General features: G+C 44.9%; 1 protein-coding gene across 1 annotated transcript in view; it reads left to right on the top strand.

Annotated features, from left to right (window-relative positions):
* Positions 1 to 27,913, top strand: part of IGF2R (insulin like growth factor 2 receptor) — a 1,086,527-nt gene that overhangs the window by 1,034,906 nt on the left and 23,708 nt on the right. The window contains exons 44-46 of the mRNA XM_069235138.1: positions 4,656 to 4,840; positions 8,522 to 8,708; positions 25,991 to 26,152. Coding sequence (XP_069091239.1) covers positions 4,656 to 4,840; positions 8,522 to 8,708; positions 25,991 to 26,152 — 534 coding nt within the window. The remainder of the gene's footprint in view (positions 1 to 4,655; positions 4,841 to 8,521; positions 8,709 to 25,990; positions 26,153 to 27,913) is intronic.

The following is a 27,913-nucleotide window of genomic DNA, read 5'->3' as shown; positions in this document are numbered from 1 at the left end:
CATGGACCATCACAGAACTTCTGGACCCTTGGGGTGAGCTGTGGACCCCAAAAGAACCTTAAAAGAACATCTGGGTGAAGCCCCAGAAGTTTGGAAAAGTTTTGAGAATTTTTGGAAAAAAGCTCCAGAGAGGGACCGACCCGCCGCGGAAATTCTAGCCGGCTTGCCTCAACCGCGACCCGGCCTGACTTCGTGGTTCGTCCCGGTAAAGAAAAACATCCAAAAAAGAGACTAAGTCCGAACGTAAAAAGTTGACCGGGACCTCCCAGCCATCGTATCCGAGAAGGGCTCCATGGACGTCGGATCAAGATCCAGGTTTACCCCGGTCGAAGGATTTTCATCTCGAAAAAACGACTAAGTCCGAAGGTAAAAGTCTCCACCGAGGAAACCCACATCGCGTATCCGGACAAGGGCGCCAGGAGGTCGGATTCAACTGGCATGTTCGTCCCGGTGAAGAAAAACTTCAAAATAAAGACTAAGTCAGAAGGTAAATTTTTAACCGAGGCCTCCCGCGACCTGTAGCCGAGCAGGGCTCCATCGCGGTCGGCCTGAAAGTTTGATTTTGCCCCGGTCCTGGTGCAACCAGATGACCCGATTGGCGCTTTTTGTTTCTAAGCGCTAGAAAAATAATAATTCTTTAAAAATTCATATCTCCGGTTCCCCTGAACCGATTTTAATCGTTTTTGTGTCATTTTAAAGATAAAAATATAAACTATTTTTATAAATTGGTTTTGGATTTTTAAACTGTTTCCTGTGTTTTATTTAATTACTGTTTTGTGATATTTGAATGCTTTACACTTTGTCTCCTAAGTTAAGCCTTGACGCTCGTTGCCAAGCTACCAAGGGTTGAGCTGGGATTAATTTACTGAGACCTAACTGTACCTATGTGGAGGTTAGTGGCTTGTTGCTAGGTGTAGGTACCTACCTGCCCTACCAATAACCCATTTTCCAACGCAACGCATTTTGTGAGTGGAGCTAGTTTTATTAAGGACCAGTGTGTTAATAGCTACTGCTACCTTGTTGACTCTTTTGAGGCGAATAGCGTGCTCAGGATGCAATGTGTGTTGAATCTGTGAACTGATTGGCATTTGTGCCCTAGTGCCCAAATAATCATTTTACCCCCTTTTTATGTCTGGCTATAGAAAGCTATAGCTCTCTGGAAATTTATGTTAGCAACCATTTAAAAACACTATAAAAAGTACAGTGAGATATCAGGCTTTAGGTGAATATTTTTCAGCCATTGACTTATGTGTTTTTATGCTTTACCATTGCGTGGATGGGCTGTCCATCATCAAACCCATGCATTTCAAGGATGGTTTCATTGTGGCTCCCAATAGATTTGAAATGGGTATAAAGTCGTTTTTTGGTTAGATTGCAGTTAAGACATGGCATGGAGCATCTGACTGAGAGCCTGTGTATTATTTGGTGCATTTACTTTACAGACATAACATTTTAATTGCAGATTAACATCTTTTTTGTAAAGGAAGTGCTTGCTGTTTGGGTGCTTTATCTTGTCAGAATCGCAGTGCTATTCACTAATTGCCATGGTCTCATTCATTTTACTTTGCTGTTCTGACAACATATTGGAGTTTTTTTCTTTCTTCGTTTAAAAATTTAAAGAAATGCACACACAGGCTTTCTAAACGGAAAGTACTGGCCTAAATATTACCAAATGAGTAAAGTGTATATAGCCCTTTAGCTGCTGAACCTTCCCCCCCATGCGGAGACCTTTTCTTGCTGTTTGGGGTAGTTCACGCTTAGGCCCTCATATCTTTTTGTGCACATAAGCTATACACGCCAAATTTGCTTCCTTTTTTTCCAACATTCTGGGGATTGTAAAGGTACACAGAGTCCGTGGGTTCCCCTGGAGGAGACCAAGAAATTACCCAAATGACAGCTAAAATTTGTTTTAGTATTTTTTAAAATAGGGAAAAAAGTGCTGCAGAAGAAAGCATCTGTTTTTCCTCTGCAAATGCCATCAGCAAAGGATTTGTGGTGCTGAAATCACCATCTTCCCATCTTTCAGGAACAGGCAGACTTGAATCAGAAAACCAAATTTTTCAACACAGTTTTGGCATTTTACTGGGACATACCCCGTTTTTAAATTTTTTTTTTAATGCTTTCAGCCTCCTTCCAGTTAATGACAGAAATGGGTGTGAAACCAATGGTGGATCCCGGACAGCTAAACATTTCTGAAAAGTAGACAAAATTCTGAATTCAGCAAGGGGTAATTTATGTAGATCCTTCAAGAATTTCCTGTAGAAAGTAACAGTTGAAATTTAAATATATTGAACTTGATTTACAAAAAAAAACAGCCCTTTCTGACTGTTTTCTTCCGTAACCTTTTCCAACTATAATAGATTTTAGAAAGCCATATACTATTATGTTTGTTGGACCCTCCTGGGTGCGGGGATATATAGGTCTTGTAGGTTCTTCAAGAACCCAAGCCATTCAGAGCCAATAGATGAGCTGCACCTTGCAATGGGTTTTCATTGTATACAGCAATTCATTTGGTATCCTACGAAGAATGAAAAATGGGTAACAAAGAAACCTTTGTATTTCCTAAATAGGTACAAGATAAGGAGTTTATAAACAGTGTTATTTGCACATCTCTGAATTCGGGGGTCCCAATACTAGCATGTGAATTACAGGGCATTTCTCAAAACTACTTCTTTCTTACACACTGCCTTACAATTAGGAGGCAAAAATGTAGAGAAAGACAATGGGCAGTAACACTTGTTCTTCTATTCTGTGTTCCCCCAAGTCTCCCTATAAAAATGGTACCTCACTTGTGTGGATAAGCCTAGTGCCCGCGACAGGAAATGCCCCAAAACGCAACATGGACACTTTAAATTTTTCCATTGGAAAAATTATGTGTTTTTTGCAAAGTACCTAGCTGTGGATTTTGGGCTGTAGCTCAGCCGGCACCTAGGGAAACCTACCAAACCTATACCTTTATGGAAAGTAGACACGTAGGGGAATCCAAGATGGATGACTTGTGGGACTCTCACTGGGTTCTGTCACCCAGAATCCTGTGCAAACCTCAAAATTGGTTTAAAAAACACTTTTTCCTCAAATTTCGGTGCTGCCAAGTTCTGGAATCTGAGGGGAGCCACAAACTTCCTTCCACCAAGCATTCCCCGAAGTTTCCTGATAAAAATGCTACCTCACTTTTGTGGTAGGCCTAGTACCCACTACAGAAAACATCTCAAACTGCACTGTGGACACATCACATTTTTTCCATTGAAAATATTTTTTTTGTGCAAAGTGCCTAACTATAGATTTTGGGCTGTAGCTCAGCCGGCACTGAGGGAAACCTACCAAACCTATACATTTATGGAAAGTAGACACCTAGGAAAATCCAGTATGGGGTGACTTGTTGGGCTCTCATTGGGTTCTGTTACCCAGAATCCTTTGCAAACCTCAAAACTGGGCTACAAAACACTCTCTCCTCACATTTTGGTGCTGCAAAGTTCTGGAATCAGAGGGGAGCCACAAACTTCCCTCCATCCAGCATTCCCTCAAGTCCCCCAATAAAAGTGGTACCTCTTTAGTACCTAGAGTTTCCTCTAGAGTACCTAGTTTCCTCTACCTAGGGAAACGTACCAAACCTATAAGTTTATGGAAAGTAGACACCCAGGGAAATCCAGAATAGGGTGACTTGTGGGGCTCCCACTGGGTACTGTCACCCAGAACTTTGCAAACCTCAACATTGGGCTAAAAAACACATTTTCCTCACATTTAGGCGTTGTAAAGTTCTGGAATTTGAGGGGAACCACAAAACCTCTTTCCACCCAGCATTCCCCCAAGTCTCCCCATAAAAATAGTACCTCACTTGTGTGGGTAGGCCTAGTGCCCGTGACAGGAATGGATCACACAACTGTCAATGCTAGTCCATACATGAGGGCAACTGTTGACCCTGGGGTGATCCATTCCTGACGCAGGCACTAGCTACAGGCACTCGAATGGGGTAGCGTTTTCATCAGGACAGGTGAGGAAACACTGGGTGCTAGGAATTTTGTTGATCTCGATCTCGTGACTCGAAAAGACTTCTTCAAAGAAAAACAACTTGTAACACTCCGAGCCCAACACCAGATGGCGGGATGTGCACAGCATGTGAATCTGCAGCGACTAATGCCACGAACAGATGTACACTGGGTAAGTGACATTTTCCATATATATATATATATATATATATATATATATATATATAATGTGTGTAAAGAGATCACTTTTATATGTGGGTGTGGTTTCCCTGGGGGCCGATCGCAGCCATCATCAAAATTGCTCAGGCTTGGGTCCCCTAATCCAATAATGACTCAGTGGCAGGCCCTGGATTCCAATAATGATTAAGTGAGGATCCACAAAAGTCAAAAGGTTAAGAACCTCTGCACTACGCCATATTTTACGCCTTTTAAGTTCACCACTTGCAATGCAAACTTGATCTTTTGACTTGTGTTCGTAACACTTTTCTTTGAGGGGACAGTTTAACTCTGCTAGTGTTGTACTCCAAGACAACTCACACAGCCTTCTCACCACTAACAAACTATTCCCTTAAAAAAAAAAATACAGACATGTGTCTCTGCCAGTGCTGGTTTCACCTAGATGTATAAAATCTGAGGCTAAAAATAAAAAATTTCTTCCCTTGCCTTTAGAGCATATAATGCTTCTGGTGACATCAGGCAGAATAATGACCAGTACAGGTATGAAATTCAACTTTCTGGCATTGGAACGTCAACAATTAAAGACTGCATTGGTGCCAATATATGCCAAGTCAAAATTACTGGAAAATTAGTTCGACAGATTGGGTCTTCTAGCAAGGTCAAGTATTATGTTGAAGGTAAGTCTAAAAGTAAAAAATCGTGGCATAGCTTTTATGATTATTTGTAGTTGTGATGTTTCAGGACATAAGCAGCTAGGAAATGGGGGCAAAGAGTCTTCCTAATTGTTCCTCTCTAAATTCCAACAAGTATCCAATATAATTGGATAGGTAATCTCGCCCACTGTGTTATGGCATGTTCATCATCCGTGACCTAACCACACCATGGTCGGGATGATGACACCATGGTGGACTCAACCTTATTGAGGGAGTTCTTGGTAATGTGGTTCAGGATATAGACAAGAATCCAGTTTTGTTTTTAAAAAATATCTTGGGTAATCCTTTGGAGTTTTCCCTTTATTGATTGGGTTACCGCGATATGGTTAAAAAAACCTGTAAAGTACATAGTTATTTACATATTTTGTATCTTTTCTCTACTTCTTTTAATTCTATTCTATACAAATAGCCAACATGTTTTGACTTTTCATTGCTCGTGTGGGTCAAACGGCCTTAGTCAGGGCTAGTCTTTGTCTAAGCACACTCAAACTGTGCTATTAATGAAGCAATAGCTCTCATACCTTAACATCTTTTTAATGACTGAACACCCTTAATCTAAGTTAGTGAGGTGTCATGGTCACATTACAATTGTGATTTATGGTGGGATGAGGGCTCCATATGTATGAAGGTCAGCACTTTACCCTTGACGAGTGTGTTACTGCCTGGAAGTGCACCCTCGCCACGACCATGACACCATGGCAGATGGTACATCTGACAGACTAGAAATAGTGCAGATTCAGCTCCAGGTTTGTTTCCAGTTCAGTGTATCACACAGCTATTTTCTGTACATCTAACCAATGTGAAATGTTGATGTACCATTGTAGGAAGTTGGCTCCGTATATACTATTTCAAAGTAAGAAATAGTGTGCACAGAGTCCAAGGGTTCCCCTTAGAGGTAAGATAGTGGCAAAAGTAGATAATTCTAATGCTCTATTTTGTGGTAGTGTGGTCGAGCAGTAGGCTTATCAGAGGGCAGTGTTAAGCATTTGTTGTACACACACAGGCAATAAATGAGGAACACACACTCAGACTTAACTCCAGGCCAATAGGTTTTTATATTGAAAAATATATTTTCTTAGTTTATTTTAAGAACCACAGGTTCAAGATTTACAGTTAATACTTTAAAAGTAAGGTACTTCACTTAGATACTTTAGGAACTTTGAATGGAAACAATATCATGTACTGTCTTTGTAAAAATGGCAATAAGCTATTTTCAAAGTGGACACAGTGCAAAAATCAACAGTTCCTGGGGGAGGTAATTAAAGGTTAGATTAGGAGGTAAGTAAAACACTTACAAGTCTCAGTCCTGGGGCATAGGCGGCCCACCGTTGGGAGTTCAAGGCAACCCCAAAGTTGCCACACCAGCAGCTCAGGGCCGTTTAGGTGCAGAGGTCAAAGAGGTGCCCAAAACACATAGGCGCCTATGGAGAACAAGGGTGCTCCGGTTCCAGTCTGACAGCAGGAAAGTACCTGCGTCCTCGGGGGGCAAACCAGGGGGGGGTTGTAGAGCACTGGGGGGGGGACACAAGTAGGCACACAAAACACACACTCAGCTGCACAGGGGCGGCGGGGTGCAGTGTGCAAATCAGGCGTCTGGTTTTGTATGGGTTTCAATGGAGGGACTTGGGGGTCACTCTAGCGGTGCAGGCAGGCACAGGGGGGGCTTCTCTGGACAGTCACCACCTGGGCAAGACAGAGGGTCGCCTGGGATTCACTCCTGCACTGAAGTTCAGTTCCTTCAGGTCCTGGGGGCTGCGGGTGCAGTGTTGGTTCCAGGTGCCAGGTCCCTTGTTACAGGCAGTCGTGCTCAGGAGGAGCCTCTGGATTCTGTCTGCAGGCAACGTTGTGGGGGCTCACGGGCTCGCAGTCACCGGGGAGTCCTCCCTGAGGTGTTGGTTTTCTACAGGTCGAACCGGGGGCGTCGGGTGCAGAGTGTAGAGTCTCACGCTTCCGCCGGGAAACGTGAAGTCTTTGGAAGTTGCTTCTTTATTGCAAAGAAGTATCTGGTTTTGAACAGGGCCGCTGTTCACGTGAGTTTCTTGGTCCTGTAGTCCAGGGCAGTCCTCTGAGGCTTCAGAGGTCGCCGGTCCCTGTCAGATGTGTCGCTGGAGCAGGTTTTCGAAGTTGGAGACAGGCCGGTAGGGCTGGGGCCAAATCAGTTGTCGTCTTCCTCCCTCTCTGCTGGCTTGTAGGTCAGCAGTCCTTCTTTCTTCAGGCTGCAGGAATCTGATTTCCTGGGATCTGAGGAGCCCCTAATTACTGAATTTAGGGGTGTGCTTAGGTCTGGGAGGGCAGTAGCCAATGGCTACTGTCCTTGAGGGTGGCTACACCCTTTTTGTGCCTTCTCCCTGTGGCGAGGGGGGCACATCCCTAATCCTATTGAGGAATCCTCCAAACTCAAGATGGAGGATTTCTCAAGGCAGGGGTCACCTCATCTCAGGACACCTTAGGGGCTGTCCTGACTGGTTGGGGGTGACTCCTTGTTTTTCTCATTATCTCCTCCAGCCTTGCCGCCAAAAGTGGGATGCCCTGGGGCGCAGTAACAAAAGGGGAAAGCGTTTGAGGCTCACCGCCAGGTGTTACAGTTCCTGCAGGGGGAGGTGAGAAGCACCTCCACCCAGTATAGGCTTTGTTCATGGCCACAGAGTGACAAAGGCACTCTTCCCCATGTGGCCAGCAACATGTCTGGTGTGTGGCAGGCTGGCAGAAACTGGTCAGCCTACACTAGAAGTCGGGTAGGTTTTCAGGGGGCATCTCCAAGATTCCCTCTGGGTGTGTTACAATAAATTGCACACTGGCATCAGTGTGAATTTATTGTGCTGGGAAGTTTGATACCAAACTTCCCAGTTTTCAGTGTAGCCATTATGGAACTGTGGAGTTCGTGTTTGACAAACTCCCAGACCATATACTCTCATGGCTGCCCTGCACTTACAATGTCTAAGGTTTTGCTTAGACACTGTAGGGGCATAGTGCTCATGCACATATGCCCTCACCTGTGGTGTAGTGCACCCTGCCTTAGGGCTGTAAGGCCTGCAAGAGGGGTGACTTACCTATGCCACATGCAGTGTGAGGTTGGCATGGCACCCTGAGGGGAGTGCCATGTCGACTTAGTCATTTTCTCCCCACCAGCACACACAAGCTGTGAGGCAGTTTGCATGTAGTGAATGAGGGTTCCCCAGGGTGGCATAAGACATGCTGCAGCCCTTAGAGACCTTCCCTGGCATCAGGGCCCTTGGTACCGGGGTACCAGTTACAAGGGACTTACCTGAGTGCCAGGGTTGTGCCAATTGTAGAGACAAAGGTACAGTTTAGGGAAAGAACACTGGTGCTGGGCCCTGGTTAGCAGGGTCCCAGCACACTTTCAAATCATAACTTAGCATCAGCAAAGGCAAAAAGTTAGGGGGTTAGGAGGCATTTTCTTACAACCATATAATGTCAGAATTAGTAATACTGCTATAAATGTACACACTCAGGTGGCCGTTGTAATATATAATTGTGTGCAAAATCAAGGCAAGATGTTGCAGTGCAGTTGCATGTCTAAATGTTTCCTGGAAGTCTCATGTGCCTATTTAAAAGCTAAACCATTGCCTGTCAATAGAAGCAAATATATTGTTAATTATTATTTGCCTTTTGTGTTTTCTTCAGATGGTGACTTGGATGTCGAATTTACTTCCAGCTCTCCATGTGGCAGGGACAAGTCAAAAAATGCCTCTTCCACAATCTTTTTACGATGCAGTTTATTAACAGGAGATGGCATTCCAGAATTTCTGCAGGAGACTGCAGACTGCCAATACCTGTTTGTTTGGTACACTTCTGTGATCTGCCCATTGTCGTAAGTGATTTTTTTTTGTTTATTGGAATTTATATTTTATAATTCTGTTTATCTGAGTTCATTTTATTGTGCGTGTAAAAACTTGAATGACTGGTCCATTACTTGAGTCAGAAAGGTACTTTCAGTGTTGGATGTATCTGTTCTCAATCTTCTTTGTTGCCCGTGAGAGGGATCTTTTGGTTGGGACTTGAATCCAATCCTGTGGTAAAAGTTCTTTTAACCATTAAACATGTTACCAGTGGACATTTCAAGAGGTCCCCGTTTACCTGAGATAAAACAGTGGGCAGACATTTTCTGTATGTTCTATTTGTGTGAGCCCCTGAAGCTAAGGGTCCGTAACTTATATCAGCTATTGCACTAACAGAATAAATGTTAGTAGATTCTGGTTTCATTTACATGTTGTTCACAGTGGCAGGATACTCTGGTGGAGAAATGTTGCTCTGCTGATTGAGGAGCCCCTATCCTTGCCTATGGAACCAGACCATTCCCTACCCTAGGACCAGACCTTTTATCTTCAGGTGATTATCTAATGGATAAAGCTCGTAATAGTTAAAGGCAATGCTACTTCCAGAGAGCATGCCCTTTAGACCAGTGAGTATTCCACACCTGGGTAGCCATCAGGATGAACTGAATTGGATAGTTTAGCTTCAGTAGCAGGCTCTGCCACTAAGCAGGGTCCAGAAAATAGCTCATTCTGTAAGAGAAAATAGAGGTTGTAAAAATGGTAATCGAAAATGCAATAATCAGGGCCCTTTATTGAGCTGCATTCCCATTGTAGGGTGGTTAACCTAGGTCAAATGCGCAAAACAAGTGAATCTGCAGTGCTAATTGCGTTTTTTGTCAGGATTTTTAGCACCACCTCTTAAGTGTGTATGGCTGCGGGGATGACTTGCAGTCTCTTGCTGCCTTCCGCCCGATCTCCTGGGCCAAGGAACTATATATTGGTCCCTTGTCTGGGGACCACAGCGAGCACCATGCCTGTTGCTGAAGGGATCCCCCAGGTGCAAGGGAGCCAGCGATAGTCCACCTGGCAGCTGCCCACACTGAGGTGCACCTCTTTGGGCCCTCTCCTTCAGGGCTATGCACGATCATCGGAAAGGGTGGAGGGTGTGAGGTGGCACCTGCAGGTCCTGGTCTTCCCTCAGGACCAACGCTTCAGTCCTACTACTGCCCTTTATCCTATTTGGGCTTGATTAAAAAGTGAGAAACAGCGTTATTTATACAAAGGAATAAAACTAATGAGCCCAAATGTCACATACTGACCAATCCTGGGGCCTATTCTACCTTTCAACAAAGCTCTGAGGAAGGCGAAAGCTGCAAAAAGTGACAAGCCCTCTTTTACCCCTGCAGTCAAGAAAAGAGTAGGTAAGAGGCATGGGGGCCTCTTGAAGATTTAGCCAATACCTTAAAGAGGATAGTGTAGGTCTCCTGAGACAGAGGCAAGGCTCAAGGCCTTTGCCTTATACAGTTTTGCTTTGAGGTCCACAAATGTCTTGTGCTCGCTGGCCCTTTATAATCATTCCAAAAGAAAATTGTTAAAGATCTCGCAGTAACATACAAAGTTAGATAACCTTGGCTAGTGCAAGGCGGACATGGACGTTCTCAACAAAATGTATCTTTTCATTTCTAGTTTTAATTCGGTTAGTTGGAGCTTCCTCATCTGAGATCAAGGTGGAACGAAATTTGCCTAAAATGGAATTTCAGTTTTTTTTTTTTCCAACCCCTAAAATAGTGTGTCATGGATTCCTACTTTATTGTGCAAGCTTGATTACAATTACTCTGAACTGGACTGGAAAATTGTATTTCCGGGTCTCCTGAAGCTACTTGTTTGTCTCTCTATCTGCCTGGCATTCAAAACAAAGGTGCTTAGTTGAATACTGCATTATGCTGTGCAGCCCTTCTGTCTTCAGGTGATATACACAGCAATAGTAATTTCTGTAACCTTAATATTGGCAGCATGACATAATGAAAGGAGGTTATCTAATAAGAGTGATAAGAAAGTGATATGGTATTGGGAGAGAAAATGCTGCTAAAATCTATCAGCGCTTTGCATCTTGCCATGAATGCCAAACAAAAGGTATTAAATATATAGTAACCGGTGAATTATAAGCTGAAGTTGTGGTACGAGGGGTGATGGGACAGAAAAAGCTTTTAAGAGGGAAAAGGTAGGAATTCCAGGGTGCCTTGGAGCATCAGCACTTTAAGACGTATTACATATACTTTCAGGCATGCAAAACCGGGATCATTATCAGAAGAGAGATCAAATTGTGTTTCTCAAATATGCCAAAAGAGTGGCACATAGCTATTTCTTAGCCACTCTCCACCCTCAAAAATAGAGAAAATTGCTGCACATCATAGAGAAGCTGACAAGGAAAAATGAAAAGAGCCTAGGGAAATTTGCTGAATATTTCACAATTATACAGGTTGGGAGTGATACTGAAGGTGGTAACTTTGTATTGAGCGAGGTCATCTTGTCCAATATGAAGCAGGCTGTTCACAGAAGGTAAGCAAGTGTTACTGTTCTCTGACTTAAATTCACCACAACTAGGAAGAATGATTTGGTGGGTACAAGAAGAAGGTTTCCTCTGCTAAAGGTCTCAATCAGTTTAAGCCATCAAGATGTGCTTCATGTTCTTTAATTGGAGAAGGCCTAAGAGACTGCTGCAGCATCTTCCGCTACAGACTCTTCCAAGAAGATAGGTTTAAATGTTGTATTAAATAGTTAATATTAGATGCCAGACTATTCTTCATGTGTGCAAGGTATGGCATAAGCCTACTTGACGGTTGAACTTAGAATCGGAGTAAGGAGAAAAAAAAAGAGAACTTAAGGGGGGCTGCCAGGAGCTCCAACAACCAATACCTTTAGACCTGAAGTGGTTTCATTTTGTTGTTTTATGTAAACTTAAGAGCAACTCAACTAAAAAAATAAAAATAAGATGGACTCAAGTTCAGTAGCATTTGTATTGGAATCATAAGCATTGATTTGGTTCAAGTGAGAGCAATTAACTAACCCACCAGGTAGGTGTGGGCCAGCTTTCTGTTGTGTGGGAAGGGTAAGAAAGAGAATGACTAGTGAAAAAAAACTGGAAAAAAATAAATAGAGTAAGGTAGAGAAGGCCAAGGAGCTGAGAGAAATAACATAATTTTAGGCCTCTGAGAATTATTACAAAGCAATTTTGGTTTCATCCTTGAAGATATGACAAACAGGCAGACGTGTAAGACCAGAGATGAGTGCACCAGAGTGCATATCTCCAAGATGGCTGCTGTTCTGTGAGGCTCAGGTGTTGCTGTGTGCCATCGCCCCGACTGACAAACATGAATAGTAAACTGACATTACAGTGATTCTCCATGCCACAGTCTCTAAGGAAGCCAATTCTGAGGTGCAGTACAGCAAGTGAAACCATGCTCATCCTACGTTGCAACCTGCTTGAGTGCAGGAAGCAATGGTGGATCCAGCCTGGCTCGAGGACGGTCCCCAAGTGGCAGTGACATACTTCAGGGGTGCGGTAGCTGAGCTAGAGAAAATTGAAACGGCACGCCAGGGTCCAATGAAAGAACCGGAGTAATCAGTAGGTAGAGGATGCTGGAGATGCTGTTGTTTGGCGGCACATGAGCCCAAGACGCTGCCATTGAACTGGCACTTTTTACAGTCCCCTTCCCTCTGGTCGCCCTTGATGGAGTGGCCCATTTCCCCCTAGTATGGCCTGGGTAGTGCTCTCCACGGCAGCTGAAGATAGGAAACAGTAATCCAAATGGGCCATCTCTGGGCACGGTACTGTGGGCCCGGCTGGGAACAGGAGAGCTGCTTCTTTGGGACATGCTTAACCCATTGTGTTCCCTGTGGACGTAAACCACATTGATATGGACAAGCTATGCTGAAGTTGGGTTTGTTTGCAGTGTGCTCAATCCAATTCCCTTGTGCATTGAATAGCACACTTTAATTGGATAAAGAGGTGGCATGGGTGCAGAAGATGTGTAGCGGAGTGTACCCTGGGGAAAACAGAAATTATCCTTTGCTATTCTAGTGCATTTCGGCAGTGAACTGCTCCTGCTGACATTGCTGTACTAGGCCTTATTTGTACAGGTGGCCCAAAGCAAACAAAACTAGTGTCTGACTGCCATGCATCAAACACAACGAGGTCCTGTGAGCAGTTATCTCAGACAGGATAGGCGCACAGGAGGAGCAAAGATCCTGATGACATAAATGTCAAAACATGCAAGCTCAACATGCAAAAAGCCAATGACTAAAAATAGACTTGTTAACGATCCGTATAGACCATAGGAGAGAGACATTAGGCAAACAAATTGACATTGACATGACAGAATGGCGCATCGCTGGTATAGAATATGACCCCACCACAATAAATGAGAGAAAAAACATCTGTTCATAGAATTGTAGAAATCTACTGTCCGTGACAAGAGGAACCTCTATGTAGAGTCACTGTTCATTGACCTTTTTGACAGATCGCAGCTGTTATCAGTGTTTGGAGGAATGGGCTCAGAGGTCACTAGCATCTAGGCTGCCTAGCGGTGCTCCTGCAGCACATTATTTATTGCATGTTGTGTGAGCTGTCGTGACAGAGATGCCTGGTGCAGAAAAAGCATGACCTCTCATATCCGGGATCTACCAGATCCATATTTCCAGACTTTACTTTTGTGATGCAGAAGACATGCAGAGTGTTTGCAACCATAAAGAGGATACTGCTGCAGCTAAGCATCTCTTTTGCTGTGTAAACCACATTTCTTTATCGATACAAAGACAAAGGCAGCCATCCGGAAGAAATTTGGGGAAAAGACAGTCGCCTTGGTTGGATGTTGCTTCGGAGGTTGCTCGCTTGGCCAGAACATTTGCAGACTACTTATAGTTAGGCTTCAAAGTATACTTCATGATCCTGTCGCACGATTTGTCATATGGTGATGCTCTGCTTTGGCTTTGTGCAACTGTTTTTCACACACAGATGCGTGAAGCCATCGTTGATTACTTTAAATGTATAGGAAGCATTTAAAATGGTTATCTGAGGAATTTGCATTGCTAATCAAGCTGGTGTCCTGAAGGCAATAAGATCATGCACCAGTTACTGGATGGGAAATGGCACGTGTGACCACAAGTAATATCTCCACACTAGGCACAATCAGTGAAATACTACAAGAATACAAGGAAGTGTACCATGAAGTAAAATATCTGGCAAATACAGGGAGTGCAGAATTATTAGGCAAATTAGTATTTTGACCACATCATCCTCTTTATGCATGTTGTCTTACTCCAAGCTGTGTAGGCTCGAAAGCCTACTACCAATTAAGCATATTAGGTGATGTGCATCTCTGTAATGAGAAGGGGTGTGGTCTAATGACATCAACACCCTATATCAGGTGTGCATAATTATTAGGCAACTTCCTTTCCTTTGGCAAAATGGGTCAAAAGAAGGACTTGACAGGCTCAGAAAAGTCAAAAATAGTGAGATATCTTGCAGAGGGATGCAGCACTCTTAAAATTGCAAAGCTTCTGAAGCGTGATCATCGAACAATCAAGCGTTTCATTCAAAATAGTCAACAGGGTCGCAAGAAGCGTGTGGAAAAACCAAGGCGCAAAATAACTGCCCATGAACTGAGAAAAGTCAAGCGTGCAGCTGCCACGATGCCACTTGCCACCAGTTTGGCCATATTTCAGAGCTGCAACATCACTGGAGTGCCCAAAAGCACAAGGTGTGCAATACTCCGAGACATGGCCAAGGTAAGAAAGGCTGAAAGACGACCACCACTGAACAAGACACACAAGCTGAAACGTCAAGACTGGGCCAAGAAATATCTCAAGACTGATTTTTCTAAGGTTTTATGGACTGATGAAATGAGAGTGAGTCTTGATGGGCCAGATGGATGGGCCCGTGGCTGGATTGGTAAAGGGCAGAGAGCTCCAGTCCGACTCAGACGCCAGCAAGGTGGAGGTGGAGTACTGGTTTTGGCTGGTATCATCAAAGATGAGCTTGTGGGGCCTTTTCGGGTTGAGGATGGAGTCAAGCTCAACTCCCAGTCCTACTGCCAGTTCCTGGAAGACACCTTCTTCAAGCAGTGGTACAGGAAGAAGTCTGCATCCTTCAAGAAAAACATGGTTTTCATGCAGGACAATGCTCCATCACACGCGTCCAAGTACTCCACAGCGTGGCTGGCAAGAAAGGGTATAAAAGAAGGAAATCTAATGACATGGCCTCCTTGTTCACCTGATCTGAACCCCATTGAGAACCTGTGGTCAATCATCAAATGTGAGATTTACAAGGAGGGAAATCAGTACACCTCTCTGAACAGTGTCTGGGAGGCTGTGGTTGCTGCTGCACGCAATGTTGATGGTGAACAGATCAAAACACTGACAGAATCCATGGATGGCAGGCTTTTGAGTGTCCTTGCAAAGAAAGGTGGCTATATTGGTCACTGATTTGTTTTTGTTTTGTTTTTGAATGTCAGAAATGTATATTTGTGAATGTTGAGATGTTATATTGGTTTCACTGGTAATAATAAATAATTGAAATGGGTATATATTTTATTTTGTTAAGTTGCCTAATAATTATGCACAGTAATAGTCACCTGCACACACAGATATCCCCCTAACATAGCTAAAACTAAAAACAAACTAAAAACTACTTCCAAAAATATTCAGCTTTGATATTAATGAGTTTTTTGGGTTCATTGAGAACATGGTTGTTGTTCAATAATAAAATTAATCCTCAAAAATACAACTTGCCTAATAATTCTGCACTCCCTGTATGTTGCAAGTCACTGGCAAATATAATTCACCAGACCTAGGAAGCAGGTGACATTTTAGGCTAACAGAGGGATATTGGTCAGATAGTAGCTAGCACTGAGGGTATAATGCAAACATTCAGGGAATTCTACTGCAAATATTACACTTTCGACTCACACAATCCTTTAGTCGACCAACATCTGTCTTGACGATACAGCATTAGTATATTTGGGGGCTGAACACCATCGGCAGCCAGATGAACTAACATTGCTAGCTAAGATCAAAGTCATTAAAAAAACAGGGCATGAGAACCTGTAAGGTTCTGGAAAGTGATGGTCTCACATACAAGACATAGAAGGAGTATGTGGACATTTTATCACCACACCATGTGGCAGTGTTTGAGGAAGTGACAGGCGTGGACACGCGCCCTCCTACCTTGAGCATGACACTGATATCACTTCTCAAACTGAATAAACTCCCTCCACGATGTGCCTTCTATAGACCTGTTTTACCCTACAGTACCAACCGTAAGATCCTAACCAAGATCCTAGTGAATTGTCTTCTATCAGTATTATCAGGTGTGATACTGCTCGATCAGTCTGGTTTTATTCTATGTCACTTTCCATATTACACAACCTGAGCACTCTGATCACTTTTATCGTCCGCTTAGAACCGAGCCTCAATGCAGTAGCAGTCTTTCTAAATGCTACCAAGATGTTTGAATCCTTGGAGTAGAGCTATCTGCTCGTTCTTCTGGACGGAATATGATGGCGATGAGTATAATGAATTGAGTTAATGTTTTATATTCTGGCCCCTAATTCTCAATGAACAATGCTGCAATCTCCTCACCATTGACGCTAATGAGGTGGGGCCACAGCAGGGATTTTCCCCTGTGATCTCTCCTGTTTGCCATTGTTATAGAACCCTGGACCTGCAAGCTACAACAGTACAATTCGGCCTAGGGTCTATGGGCCATGAATTAGGTGCAAAAATTAAAAACAAAAAACCTAGCATGGTCTCCTGCGCTTGTTTTACTAAAGCCCACGGGTGGGCCAGGTCCCGGAGGCATATTAAAAATAAGGGAGGGGGATATAGGAAGCCTGTTCCGTATACACTATATCAAAATGAGGTATAGTGTGCGCAGAGTCCAGGGGTTCCCCACAGACTAAAGTGGATAATACTAATGCTTTTTGTGGTAGTGTGGTCGAGCACTTAATCTTATCAGAGGGTAGTGCAAATAGTTTGTTTTACACACACAGTCAAGAAAATGAGGCACACACTCAAATACTAACTCCAGGCCAATTGTTTTTATATAGCAAAATTATATATTTTTTACTTTTACTAGAATCAGTAGATCATTGTTGCAGGTAAGTACAGTTGTAAATAGGCATGAAGCGTATGTATCAAATGTACTTTGTTTTTTTAAGATAAAGCAGTTTACAAGTAAGTAACACTTTTCAATTTCAAAAGTTGACACTGCAGATTTTCATAGGAGTCAAAAGAGTCCTGGGGGTGTGGGGAGTATTAGCACAGTTAACAGGTAAGTACACAGCTTACGGTTCCAGGCTTAAGGGGTTAGAATGTCCACAGGTCAAGTTTAGACTGACCCCAAAAGTGCACCACCAGCAAAACGGCCCAGCTGGGTGCAGCGGTTAAAGTTGACATTGGGTTTGCAATGGAATCCTATGAGGACTGGATTGCTCGGTAGAAAGCAGATTGCAGGTAAGTACCCGCAGTTCTAGGGCACAGGCCTGGGGTGCAAGGGGGGTTAGGTCAACACCAGGGGTCGGGGGGGGGGCATAGATCACACCAAACACACACCCTCAGCGGCACAGGAACAGCCGGGTTCAGGTTGCATACACGGAGCTGGGCGCCCAATGCTCTTCAATGGGGGGGGACCCCGGGGATCACAAAAGATGCTGCAGGCTGGGTCCAGGGTGTAGTTTCTGGGAAACCAAAGGCTGGACAAGCAGGGGAGATACCTGCTGGACACTGCTGGACCGTCAGTTGGATTCTCTGAGACCTGGGGGTCTGCGGGTGCAGAGGTCTCCTTGGGCGTCGGGAATCTTTGTTGAATCCAGTTGTGGTCAGGGGGTACCTCGGAATTCAGGCTGCAGGTCTCAATATACTGGCCAGGAGAGGTCAACCCAGGGTGGACTCGAGGCCAGAATTGCCTGGGGACCTTCTCTGGACCGTGGGCCACCTGGACTCGGGCCGTGGGTGTCTGGTGCAGAGTGGGCAAGGCTTGCGGATCTGTGGCTGCTCTGGGGTCCTTTTTAGAGTTTTTTTTCTGGACAGGGCAGCTGTCCTCGGGGTTCTTGGTCCTCTGCTGGGACGGCATTCCTCTCGGGGTTTGTAGAGGTCACTGGTCCTGCAGGATGCTTCGCCTTTTTGGAGCAAGAGTCTTGATCCTGCAGTCAGGCCGGTAGGGCTGGGGCCAAGTCATTTGTCATCTGGAGTCTTCACTACTGGGGAGTCTGCTTTACAGTCCTTTTTCTTTCTTTTTGAAGTCGCCAGGAATCTGGTGTGCAACGTTCAGGGGGTCAGAGGGCGGGCAGTAGCCAATAGCTACTATCCCTGAGGGTGGCTGCACCTTTCCTTTTCCCACTCCTTTTGGGGAGGGGGCACATTCCTATCCCTATTGGTCCTTTTCCTCCAAACCAAGATGGAGGATTTTGCAAGGAATGCGTCACTTCAGCTCTGGACACCTTATGGGTGGTCCTAGCTGCAGTAGTCACTCTTCATTGTTTTACCTAATTTTCCCGCCGGACCTGCAGCCGAAAGTGGGGCTGTATCCAGGGGTCCACCCAGAGCAGGCTTTGTATCTGACCCCAGAGAGCACAAAGGCTCTCACCCCATGGGGTCAAACTTGTCTGTTAGTGGCAGACTGGTCAGTCCTGCATTAAAGGCTTGGATAAAATACAAGGGACATCTCTAAGATTCCCTCTGTATGAATTTTACAATAAATCCAACACTGGCATCAGTGTGGGTTTATTGTGCTGAGATGGTTGATGCCAAACTTCTCAGACATCAGTGAAGCCATCATGGAGCTGTAATGACAAACTCCCAGCCCATGTACTCAATATGGTCACAATGCACTTACAATGTCTAAGAATGGATTTGGACACCGTAGGGGCATATTGCTCTTGTAGCTATGTCCTCATCTGTGGTATAGTGCACCCTGCTTTAGGGCTGTAAGGCATGCTACAGGGGTGACGTACCTATGCCACAGGTAGTAGTTTGTGCACGTGGCACCCTGAGAGGGATTCCATGTCGACTTTACCTTTTTCTCCCCACCAACGCACACAATCTGCAGTGTGCATGTGTTTGGTGAGGGGTCCCTCGGGTGGCACAATTTATGCTGCAACCCTTAGGGACCCTCCCTGGTCACAGAGCCCTTGGTACTGCTGGTACCTTTTACAGGGGCCTTAGCTGTCTGCCAGTTGTGGAAACAATGGTACAGTTTAGGGAAAGAGCACTGGTGCTGGAGCCTGGTCAGCAGGATCTTAGCACACACTAAGTCAAGTTCGCATCAATACCAGGCAAAACGTTGGGGGGTAACCATGTCAAAAGGGGCACTTTCCTACAGGGATTGCCCGGGGACCCCCTCCTGCACATATTTATACCCTGGGGACTGCCACCAGGGCTTAAATCAAATAGTATGTTGGGAGGTGGCCACACGGCCCCCACCTCCCTGTGGCAAAATCTTTTAATTATTGTAGGGGGTGGTCAAGCCTCAGGTACCAACATGCGGGCGCACTGCTCTGGGAAATGCTACCTCCCTGGTGATGAAATAAAGTACGATCTGGTCTGCAGAGAGACGGGCAGCGAAACAGAGGAAACAATTGCTTTTGCAGACACAGCTCCCTGTGTGCAAAAGCAGTGTCTGCTCTCGCGGGAGACAGAGAGCCGGATCGGACCTCGGAGTCCTTGAGGCTCCCCCACTGTCCCATTGTACACTGGGTGCCCTGGGGTCACCCAGCAGAGGTGGCTGGGGGATGGGGGTCCCTGGGGCTGAGTTCGGCCCATTGCCCCCTCCCCCATTGAATAGAGGTGGGCCCTGGGGGATGGGATCTCCTGGGCTGAAATTGGCCGGGGGAGGAAGGCAATGTGGTCCTTCCTCCTGCACACTGGCCATCCACCCAGCGAGGTAGCACTTACTAACTAACCTGTAGAAAGTACTGCAGTTAGATAGGCGTTTTGTGCAAAACTGTAGAGTATTGTTGGATAAACAGCAGTTGAGCTTCCATTCTGGCCATGATGCTCATTTCACAGAAACTAAGCTTCAACAGGAAGCACTTAGAAATATAAATGTAGCAGGTGCCCCAGTTGAAGCTCCACTTCTGGAAAGGCAAATGATCCTAACTCCTGGGCTTGGCGAAGGCAAAGCAAGTGCGTTTACTCCACGATTCCAAATTGAAAAATGATCTGAAATCCTTTGTGGAGGTGAATGCATCTTTAATCTATTGGAGCACAATCACACTCTCACTCTCATACCCACATAGACCATTTCACACCCAGACAGACACTCTCACAGCAACTCTCATACCCAGTAACACCTTCTCACAATTATCCTCATGCGCAGAGAGACAGGCCCTGCGCATATCCAAAGACTGTGTGCAGCTTGTGGTTAGGTGGTTAGGGGGATAGGCCGCAGGGAGTGGCCCAGGCCAGGCCCTGCTGGCAACCCCCCCTGCGCAAAGCCAGAGGCTGTGCGCGGCAGTGGTTGGATTAATGTATAATAATGAAAATTATTTTTTTTACAAAGAAAAAGTAGAAATTCACTCCAATAAACCCCAAAGGTTACTGGGACGTTATAGTTAGGTTCTGAATTAACTCGCACAAAACCAGAGAAATTCAGCAGTATAGTTATTTTAAGTAACTATAAGTCGCGGCCTAAGGTAACTATAACTTGCACCTTCACCATGCTCTGCTAATTACCCTAGCTATTACAGCACTCATGATAACTTTTATAACGTCAATAAAAATATCAATGAAACATTGCAGTCAAATTATTGAAGAAAAAACTGTGCATGGTGGGTTGCGAGTTATAGTTAACTTAGGCTGCAAGTTATAGCTACTTGAAATAACTATATATATATATATATATATTCCTTATATTCTTAAAATTTAGGTCAGACTAGGTCACTGAAGACAAAGAGTTTGGGTCTTGGTGAGTTATAAAGTTGTTACATCAACCACCTTTTGCACATAAATGGAACAACTACATCAACTTAATCTTTTGGTGATTTTATGTGTCTGACAATTTTCATAAAGAAATAAATTGTGATAGGACTTAGGCAAGTCTTTAATAGCTGTACAACACTACAGAAAAGTGTCTGTATTTGTAGACTCCCCACTTTTTCAATATTTCCCAAGTGTCAGACTGGATCTATAAACTTTTCAGTAGTACCTCAGCACTCCATCAGGTGGCGCCATGCGACTCAGCACAGACGCCATTCCACTTTAGAAATGACGTGCGGGACCTATATAGGTGCCACCCCTGCGTTCTGACATCATTTCCTTTTTGTCTGTGCCCTTTGTGCATCTGAGACATTTATAAAAAAAAATCTTCAGTGTGCAAGCGATGTCACACCCCCGTAGGTTTTAAACCCTGTATGGACTTTTTCAAAACAAATGCCTGTGTCAGATTCCCACCAGGTATGCCTGTGGTGTGTAAGGTCTAGTCACAACTCGAAAGCTGCGACTGTATGTCGAAGAACCCGAAGGCCAGAAGGGACTGCAAGGCGAAGCTTTACATCACCAAGCATAAGAAAAACCCTTGCAGGGATCATTCTAAGTCATGCTCCACACTGAAAGTCCTGTAGTCCTTCGATAGGCTGGTGTTTATCACAGTCCAAATCATCTGGTAAGTTGAAAAAGAAGCACAAGAAATGGAAACGGGATCCCGCTCCTTTGCACTACTCACATTCATCTGAAAGGGCCCAGGGCTGTGCTGCAACTTTTGATATTGCTCTGGATCCAACAGCAGGTTCCATCACAACTTGAGTTTCCAGGGCTACCAGTCATGTCACATCATATTGAGGAGTTCCACATAGCTATGCTCCAGCTCTTCATATCTCTGCCAATTTCCTCTGGCATGCATGCGGGCTCCAAGTGGACTGAGAGGCCCTCCATCTGGCTACTGCTGGCAAGTTTGCCCTCAGCACCAGTGGGACCCTCGAAATTCATTGTGACTCCATTCAACTTCCGACCGCTCTTCCGGTACCAGGACCTAGGCCTGGCCAAAGAACTTCAATACTGATGCTGACTCTATCCGCACCGGAGGAGGTTCCAATTGTTCTTTCCAATGCCAGATCAATGCTGGTACGACTTTGACTAAAGTTGTGCCCGACACCAACCAAGGTGACCCTTCTCCCCACCTGAAATACTGCCTCCACAAGGGAGAACACACACACTACAATCCCTTTTTGGTACATAGTCTGACTATGACCCGGGTGATGAGTTCGCTCAACTTTACTAGGATGATGATTGGTGTGTTGACTTACAGAAAGTTATTTAGTGGTATCGATACCTCCCCAGAAAACGGGCCATCTCCAACCCCTGGACCGGTCATAGAGGAATACGCTTACTTTCCCTTGATTAAGCATAGGGTGGCTGAAATATTTGACCCCAAGCTCCCCCATCTTGGAGGTTAAGACTAATGTTTTAATAGAAGTCCTGCAACTCAGGCAAACATCTTCTGACCCCTTTTTCCATTTAATGAGGCGTTGACTGATACCTTATTGGGGGTGCAGACCAAACCTTTTTCTGGTCATCCAGTCAATCGACAATTAACAGGTGCCATCACCCTTCTCCCGGTGACATTGCTTTTCTCTTGCAGCACCTTTCCCCCAAAGGTGTAGTGGTGCTCCCTTCCACAAGCTGGTATAACACCAAAACTTTCCCAACCATTCCCCCCAACAGCAAACCAGGATGAGACATTTGGGAAACGTTTGTTTTCTTCCCCCAGTCTGGCACTCTGATCGCTTAACCTCAGCTGCTAGTTAGGACTGTATTACTACACCCATTGGGACTTAGTGGCACAGATCCTTCTTGCTGTGCCAGAAGATCTATGACCTGTTCTCGCTCAGGCAATCCAAGACAGTACTGTTGATGCTGTTAAGTTCATGATGCCTTGTGGCTTGGACACCACCAATTCCGTCAGGCGGGCCATTGGCACCAGTGTTGCCATTCACTGACATGCATGGCTGTGATCGACTGGATTCTCCCGCAATGTCCTGTCCTCCCTGATGGACCTGTCCTTTGACGGGAGTCGCCTGTTTGAAGACAACTCTGAATCTGCTCTAAAGCATGTTAAATAAAGCAGGCTACAGCTTGCTCCTACAGCTTGCTCTCTGGGCGAGTCTGCCCCACCTCACCAAACCTACTGGTCCAGCCACTCCTTTCGCGTCTTTTGTAGAGTTGCACGGTACTACCATCCTGTCCAACCTCCATAGGAAACCCAGCAGTTTTGTCTCGAGGCCACAGCACCCACGAACCCTGCGGCCACAGGGCATAGGGCTGCTCAGTATACCCCTTCCTCTGGAGCCCTATCTGCCAAACCTCTTTAGAGTGCCCTTATAGAAGCTGAGCCACCCAGTGGGTGACAGAAACCACAAATTCTTACTGGGTTAGCAGGTAATGACATCAAACAGGTGTGGCCTACAGCATGTTCGCAGGTGATACGCCTTACCCGTGCCTGCTGCACGTTCTTCGCAGTGAATGACAGAAGACCAGCTCTCAATTTTGTGGCAGGAAGTGCAATCCCTTTTGGCTGTCAAGAGCTTGCAAGTGGGAGAACTAGTATGTGGTTGTTACTGTTGCTACTTTCCGGTGTCCAAGGAGGACAGAGTCTTTTGTCCTATTCTAGATCTGTGTTCCCCTTATTAGATCTTTTCTGGACATGGTTCAGTTTTGTGCCTTTGCGCCTGGAAAGGGAGTACAAGACATTCAATCTATGATCCTGATCTTTCATTCTCGGTCCTGGGTTTTATTGAGGTTGACTCTTAGGCTGCTGGGACTGATGGCCTTCTGCATCTTGCTAGTCAAGCATGCCAGGTGACATATGCAGGTTCTGCAGTGTGATCTGGAGTCTTGGTGGGCCCAATATCAAGGGGATCTCTTTGACCATGCTCGAATTTCAGAGAAGACTGCAAAAGACTTGCAGTGGTGGTTGCTGAATTGTGAACAGCTGCAGAGCCCGCTTCCTTCCCCACCCAGAGCTTACAGTGGCAACACATGCATTACTTCTGAGTTGTGGCTGTCATCTGGGTGAGTTGGAGATCAAAGGCCTCTGGTGTCAGGTGGAGTCATGTCTCCAAAACAACTGCCTGGAGCTGAATGTCTGTCTTCCATCCATCAAGAGGAGGCTAGTATAGGTGCTCATTGATTACTCCACAGGCATGTAGTACTGCAACAAACAGGGCTGGGTAGGGTCACTGACCCTGTGCAGAGAGGCAGTGCACCTCTGGAAAGGGTTGGTCCACCAAGGGATCTTCCTGGTGGTGAACCACCTGGCAGGTTCTTTGAATGCTAGGATGGACAAATTCACTCGTCAGCACATATCGGCTCACAAGTGGCAATTGCATCTGGAAGCGGAGCAAGGTCTCTTCTGCGAGTGGGGACATTCTTGACTTGATCTTTTCGCCACCGCCGAGAACATGCAGTGTCAGCAATTCTGCACGTCTGAGTCTCCAAGGTTGGGACTCGTCTATGCCTTCCTGCTGCCACCTCTTCTGCTCCAATTTCTGAAGATGATCAGGCCAGACCAGGCCCAAGCCATCCAAAAGGCCCTGGATTGAGCACACAAAGTATGGTATCCAGAGCTCCTAGGTTTGAGCACCTGTCCTCTGATCAGACTGCCGTCTGGGAGGACCTACTATAGGCAGCAAAATGGCAGGGGTCTGCACCTTGATCCTTTAAAGTTTTCACCTTCATGCTTGGAGATTGAGCGGCGATAGCTGAACACCTTTGACCTTCCTCCGGAGGTGGTTGATGTCATCTCAGCAGCAAGGCATGCCTTGAATAAAACTGTGCCTGTCGTTGGGACCAGTTTGTGGTTTGATGCTGCACATGCCATATTGACTTCCCCAGGCCAAGTTATCTGCCTATCGGCCTTCTCACAGTTGCCAGATCAGCCCTCTTTGGTCAGGTCACCAGCGATTTGTTTTTAAAGTGTCAAAACATATGTTTCCTCCTCGTCCCTTTGTAATGCCTCAGTGGGACTTTAACCTGGTCCCTAATTATCTTGTGTGCTCCGTTCAAGCTGCTTCACAGCTGTCCCTTACGAGGTCTTACCGTTAAGACTATGTTCCTCATCACCTTCAGCTTGGGACAGCAAATGAATGAGCTTGAAACTCTGTCAATTCACTTTACTCTACCTTCTTCCCAGACAAACTGGTTCTGTGGAAATCAGCATAATTTCTACCAAATGTTGTGACTGTTCCACGTCAGTCAAGCTATTGCCCTACCAACGTTTTATGCTCCACCTCACCCTTTCAAAGAAGAGAGACTCCATTGCTGGGACCCCAAAAGAGCGCTCAGCTTTTACATTGATCTTACAAAGGAGTCTCGGTGGACAATCAGCTCTTTGTGGTGTCTCCTGGAGTGAAAAAGGTAAGGCAGTGTAGAAGAGAACCTTTTCAGGCGGGATTGTACCCTCATTAAGATCTCCTACGCACTGGTCAAAAAGCAGCCTCCGGAAGGACTGCATGCTCATTCTACCAGGGCCTCAGTTTTTACCACTGCATTGGCACGTGGAGCCCCTATCCTAGACATCTGCCAGGCACCTATGTGTATATCCCTCTTTATATTCACAAAGGATTGTTGTATGTACAGTCTGGTTCTCAGAGAGGGGCATTTCGCCTGCTCAGTCCTGCAGGACTTTCTGGTTTGAATCCATTCACAGATTTCCCTCTAAATAGGTGCTATTTTGGTATCTATCGAAAAGGTGAAGACTCTGTAACTAGAAATCTCTATCAGAAGAGTAAGTTACTTACCTTCTATAATGGTATTTCTGGTAGGGACTCTATTTAGCTGCAGAGTCCTCACGACCCTCCCATCCTCCCAGGTCTGTCTTTGGACTGTATTCATTAATAAGATCCCAAGTCTTGGAATCTGCAAAGTGGTCACAACCAATTTGCTCTTGGGACTCTGTGTCTGGGGGTGCGAACAGTCTGACTCAGGGATGGAGCCTATATAGGCCCCACATGTCATTTTTGGAAGTGAATGGTGTCTGTTGGAGTCGCATGTCACTGAGGTACTTCTGACAAGTTATTGGATCCAGCCCCATGCCTGGGGAATATTCAAAAGGGGAGGAATCTGCATTTAGATAGCCTCTACCAGAAAAAGTGTTACTGAAGGTAAGTAACTTGTTCTGTATTTCCAATTGAAACAATTTTACAGTATGCACCTAAGGGTTATTGAAATCATATTGGAATTTGTTTCTCCATCACACATGAGTCTGGTATCTTCTTTTGTGCATGTTTATGTGCATATGTTACTGACTAAACTTCTAAAGCTCTAATGTTTGTTTTCACTTTAACAGGACTGAGACGTCGGATGGCATAGATCATCAGTCAGACAGCGGTGATCAGGACGAGAAAAGTTTGTCTGGAAGAAGCAGAGCTGTTGGTGCTGTCCTTAGTTTGCTTCTTGTGGTTCTAACTGCTTGCCTGATTGTTCTTTTGTTGTACAAAAAAGAGAGGCGGTAAGATGACTGTGATGAACTTTCTTTCACAAGCTAGTCTCTTTATTATTTGCTTTTCTGTTAACATAAGGCAGTATTGGAGAATGTTTACATGTGATCTTACAAAATGCAAACGTCCTTTACAGTAACAATACAAGACAATGGGAGTGGTCGGCAAGATGCAACAAAATTTGTTATGAGACATTTTGGCTTTGACAGTTAATGGACCTCTAAAACGGCCCTCTTGTGATTCTGACTTTTTTGCTGTGGTCCTCTCATAGATGATCATCAGAAGCCCTTTACTAATAGTCACCTTTCCAGATTGAAATAAAGGATAAACACAGGGACATGTTAAAACTGAGCCACACCTCTTCAAAATGATTTTAGAAATCCCATGTTGAATAAGACTTATTTTACAGGGCCTTTCCAATGTAAGTGTCAATACCAGAGAATAAACAAGGAGCAAGCAACCCTGAGTGAGTGCAAGTGTGAATGACTGACAAAGTAAGTGAGCTATGCAAATAAGTGAACATATGCAAGTGTAATTGGTTAAAATAGAATAAATAAGATTACTATGCCCAAAATGAATCAGTAGTTAGAGAAAGCCAAGGACTGAATCGTGGTGAGCCTGATGAGGGGGTTTGGACTTAAATGTGTGAATTTTTCCTGAGTTCGCACCTTTTTTTTTGCAATTCCCCTAGCAATGTAGAACCTCTCTCTTTGTCTGGAGGTTAGTTGACTGCTTTATTTTTTTCCAGTCTGAATTGTATGCAGTTTATTGCTTGCTTAGAAAGGAAGAATCTGCAGGTCGTTCTTCTGATGGAGATGTCTAAACACAGATTTCACACCTTTTGAATATTCCTGAGGTGTCAAACTGAATCTGAAAACTTTTGTCAACAGTACCTTGGTGTGCCAGTAGGTGGTGCAGTACACCTTTCCGGATTGAAATAAAGGATAAACACAGGGATATATTAAAACTGAGCCACACCTCTTCAAAATGATTTTAGAAATCCCATGTTGAATAAGACTTATTTTACGGGGCCTTTCAAATGTAAGTGTCAATATCAGAGAATAAATAAGGAGCAAGCAACCCTGAGCGAGTGCAAGTGCAAATGAGTGACAAAGTAAGTGAGCTAACTTGCAAATGAGTGAACATATGCAAGTGTAATTGGTTCAGTTAGAATAAATAAAATTACAACGCCCAAAATGAATCAGTAGTTACAGAAAGCCAAGGCCAGGAACGTGGTGACCCTAATGACAGGGGTTGGACTTGAATGTGTGCATCTTTCCTGAGGTCTCACCCTTTTTGTTTTTTACAAACCCCCTAGCGGTGTTGAACCCATCACTTTTTCTAGAGATTAGTTGACTGCATTCTTATTTTTTTCCAGCCTGAATTGTATGCAGTTTATTGCTTGCTAGGAAAGGAAGAATCTGCAGGTTTTTCTTTTTCTGATAGAGATATCTAACCGCAGATTTCACACCTTTTGCATGTTCCTCAGGTATCAGATTGAATCTAGAAATTTTTGTCAGTAGTACCTCGGTGTGCTGGTAGGTGGCGCAGTACTGTTCCACTCCTGGAATGATATGCAGGGCCATTCAGGTGCCACTGCCAAGCACTCATGTCTGTTCCTTTCAGTGCTACCTGACTCACATTTCAAGCTAACCCTCGTCTCTTTGAGGCAGTTTTAAAACCAACATTTTTACAATGTGCTAGGCAAATGTCCCCTCCCAAAACAGCAGGTTTCAAACCTTGTTGCAAACAAATGTCTCTGACAGATAATC

This window comes from Pleurodeles waltl, chromosome 5 (assembly GCF_031143425.1).
Source record: "Pleurodeles waltl isolate 20211129_DDA chromosome 5, aPleWal1.hap1.20221129, whole genome shotgun sequence".
NCBI lineage: Eukaryota > Metazoa > Chordata > Amphibia > Caudata > Salamandridae > Pleurodeles > Pleurodeles waltl.
Note: the sequence above shows the minus strand (reverse complement) of the source record. Positions and strands in the feature narration are given on the sequence as shown.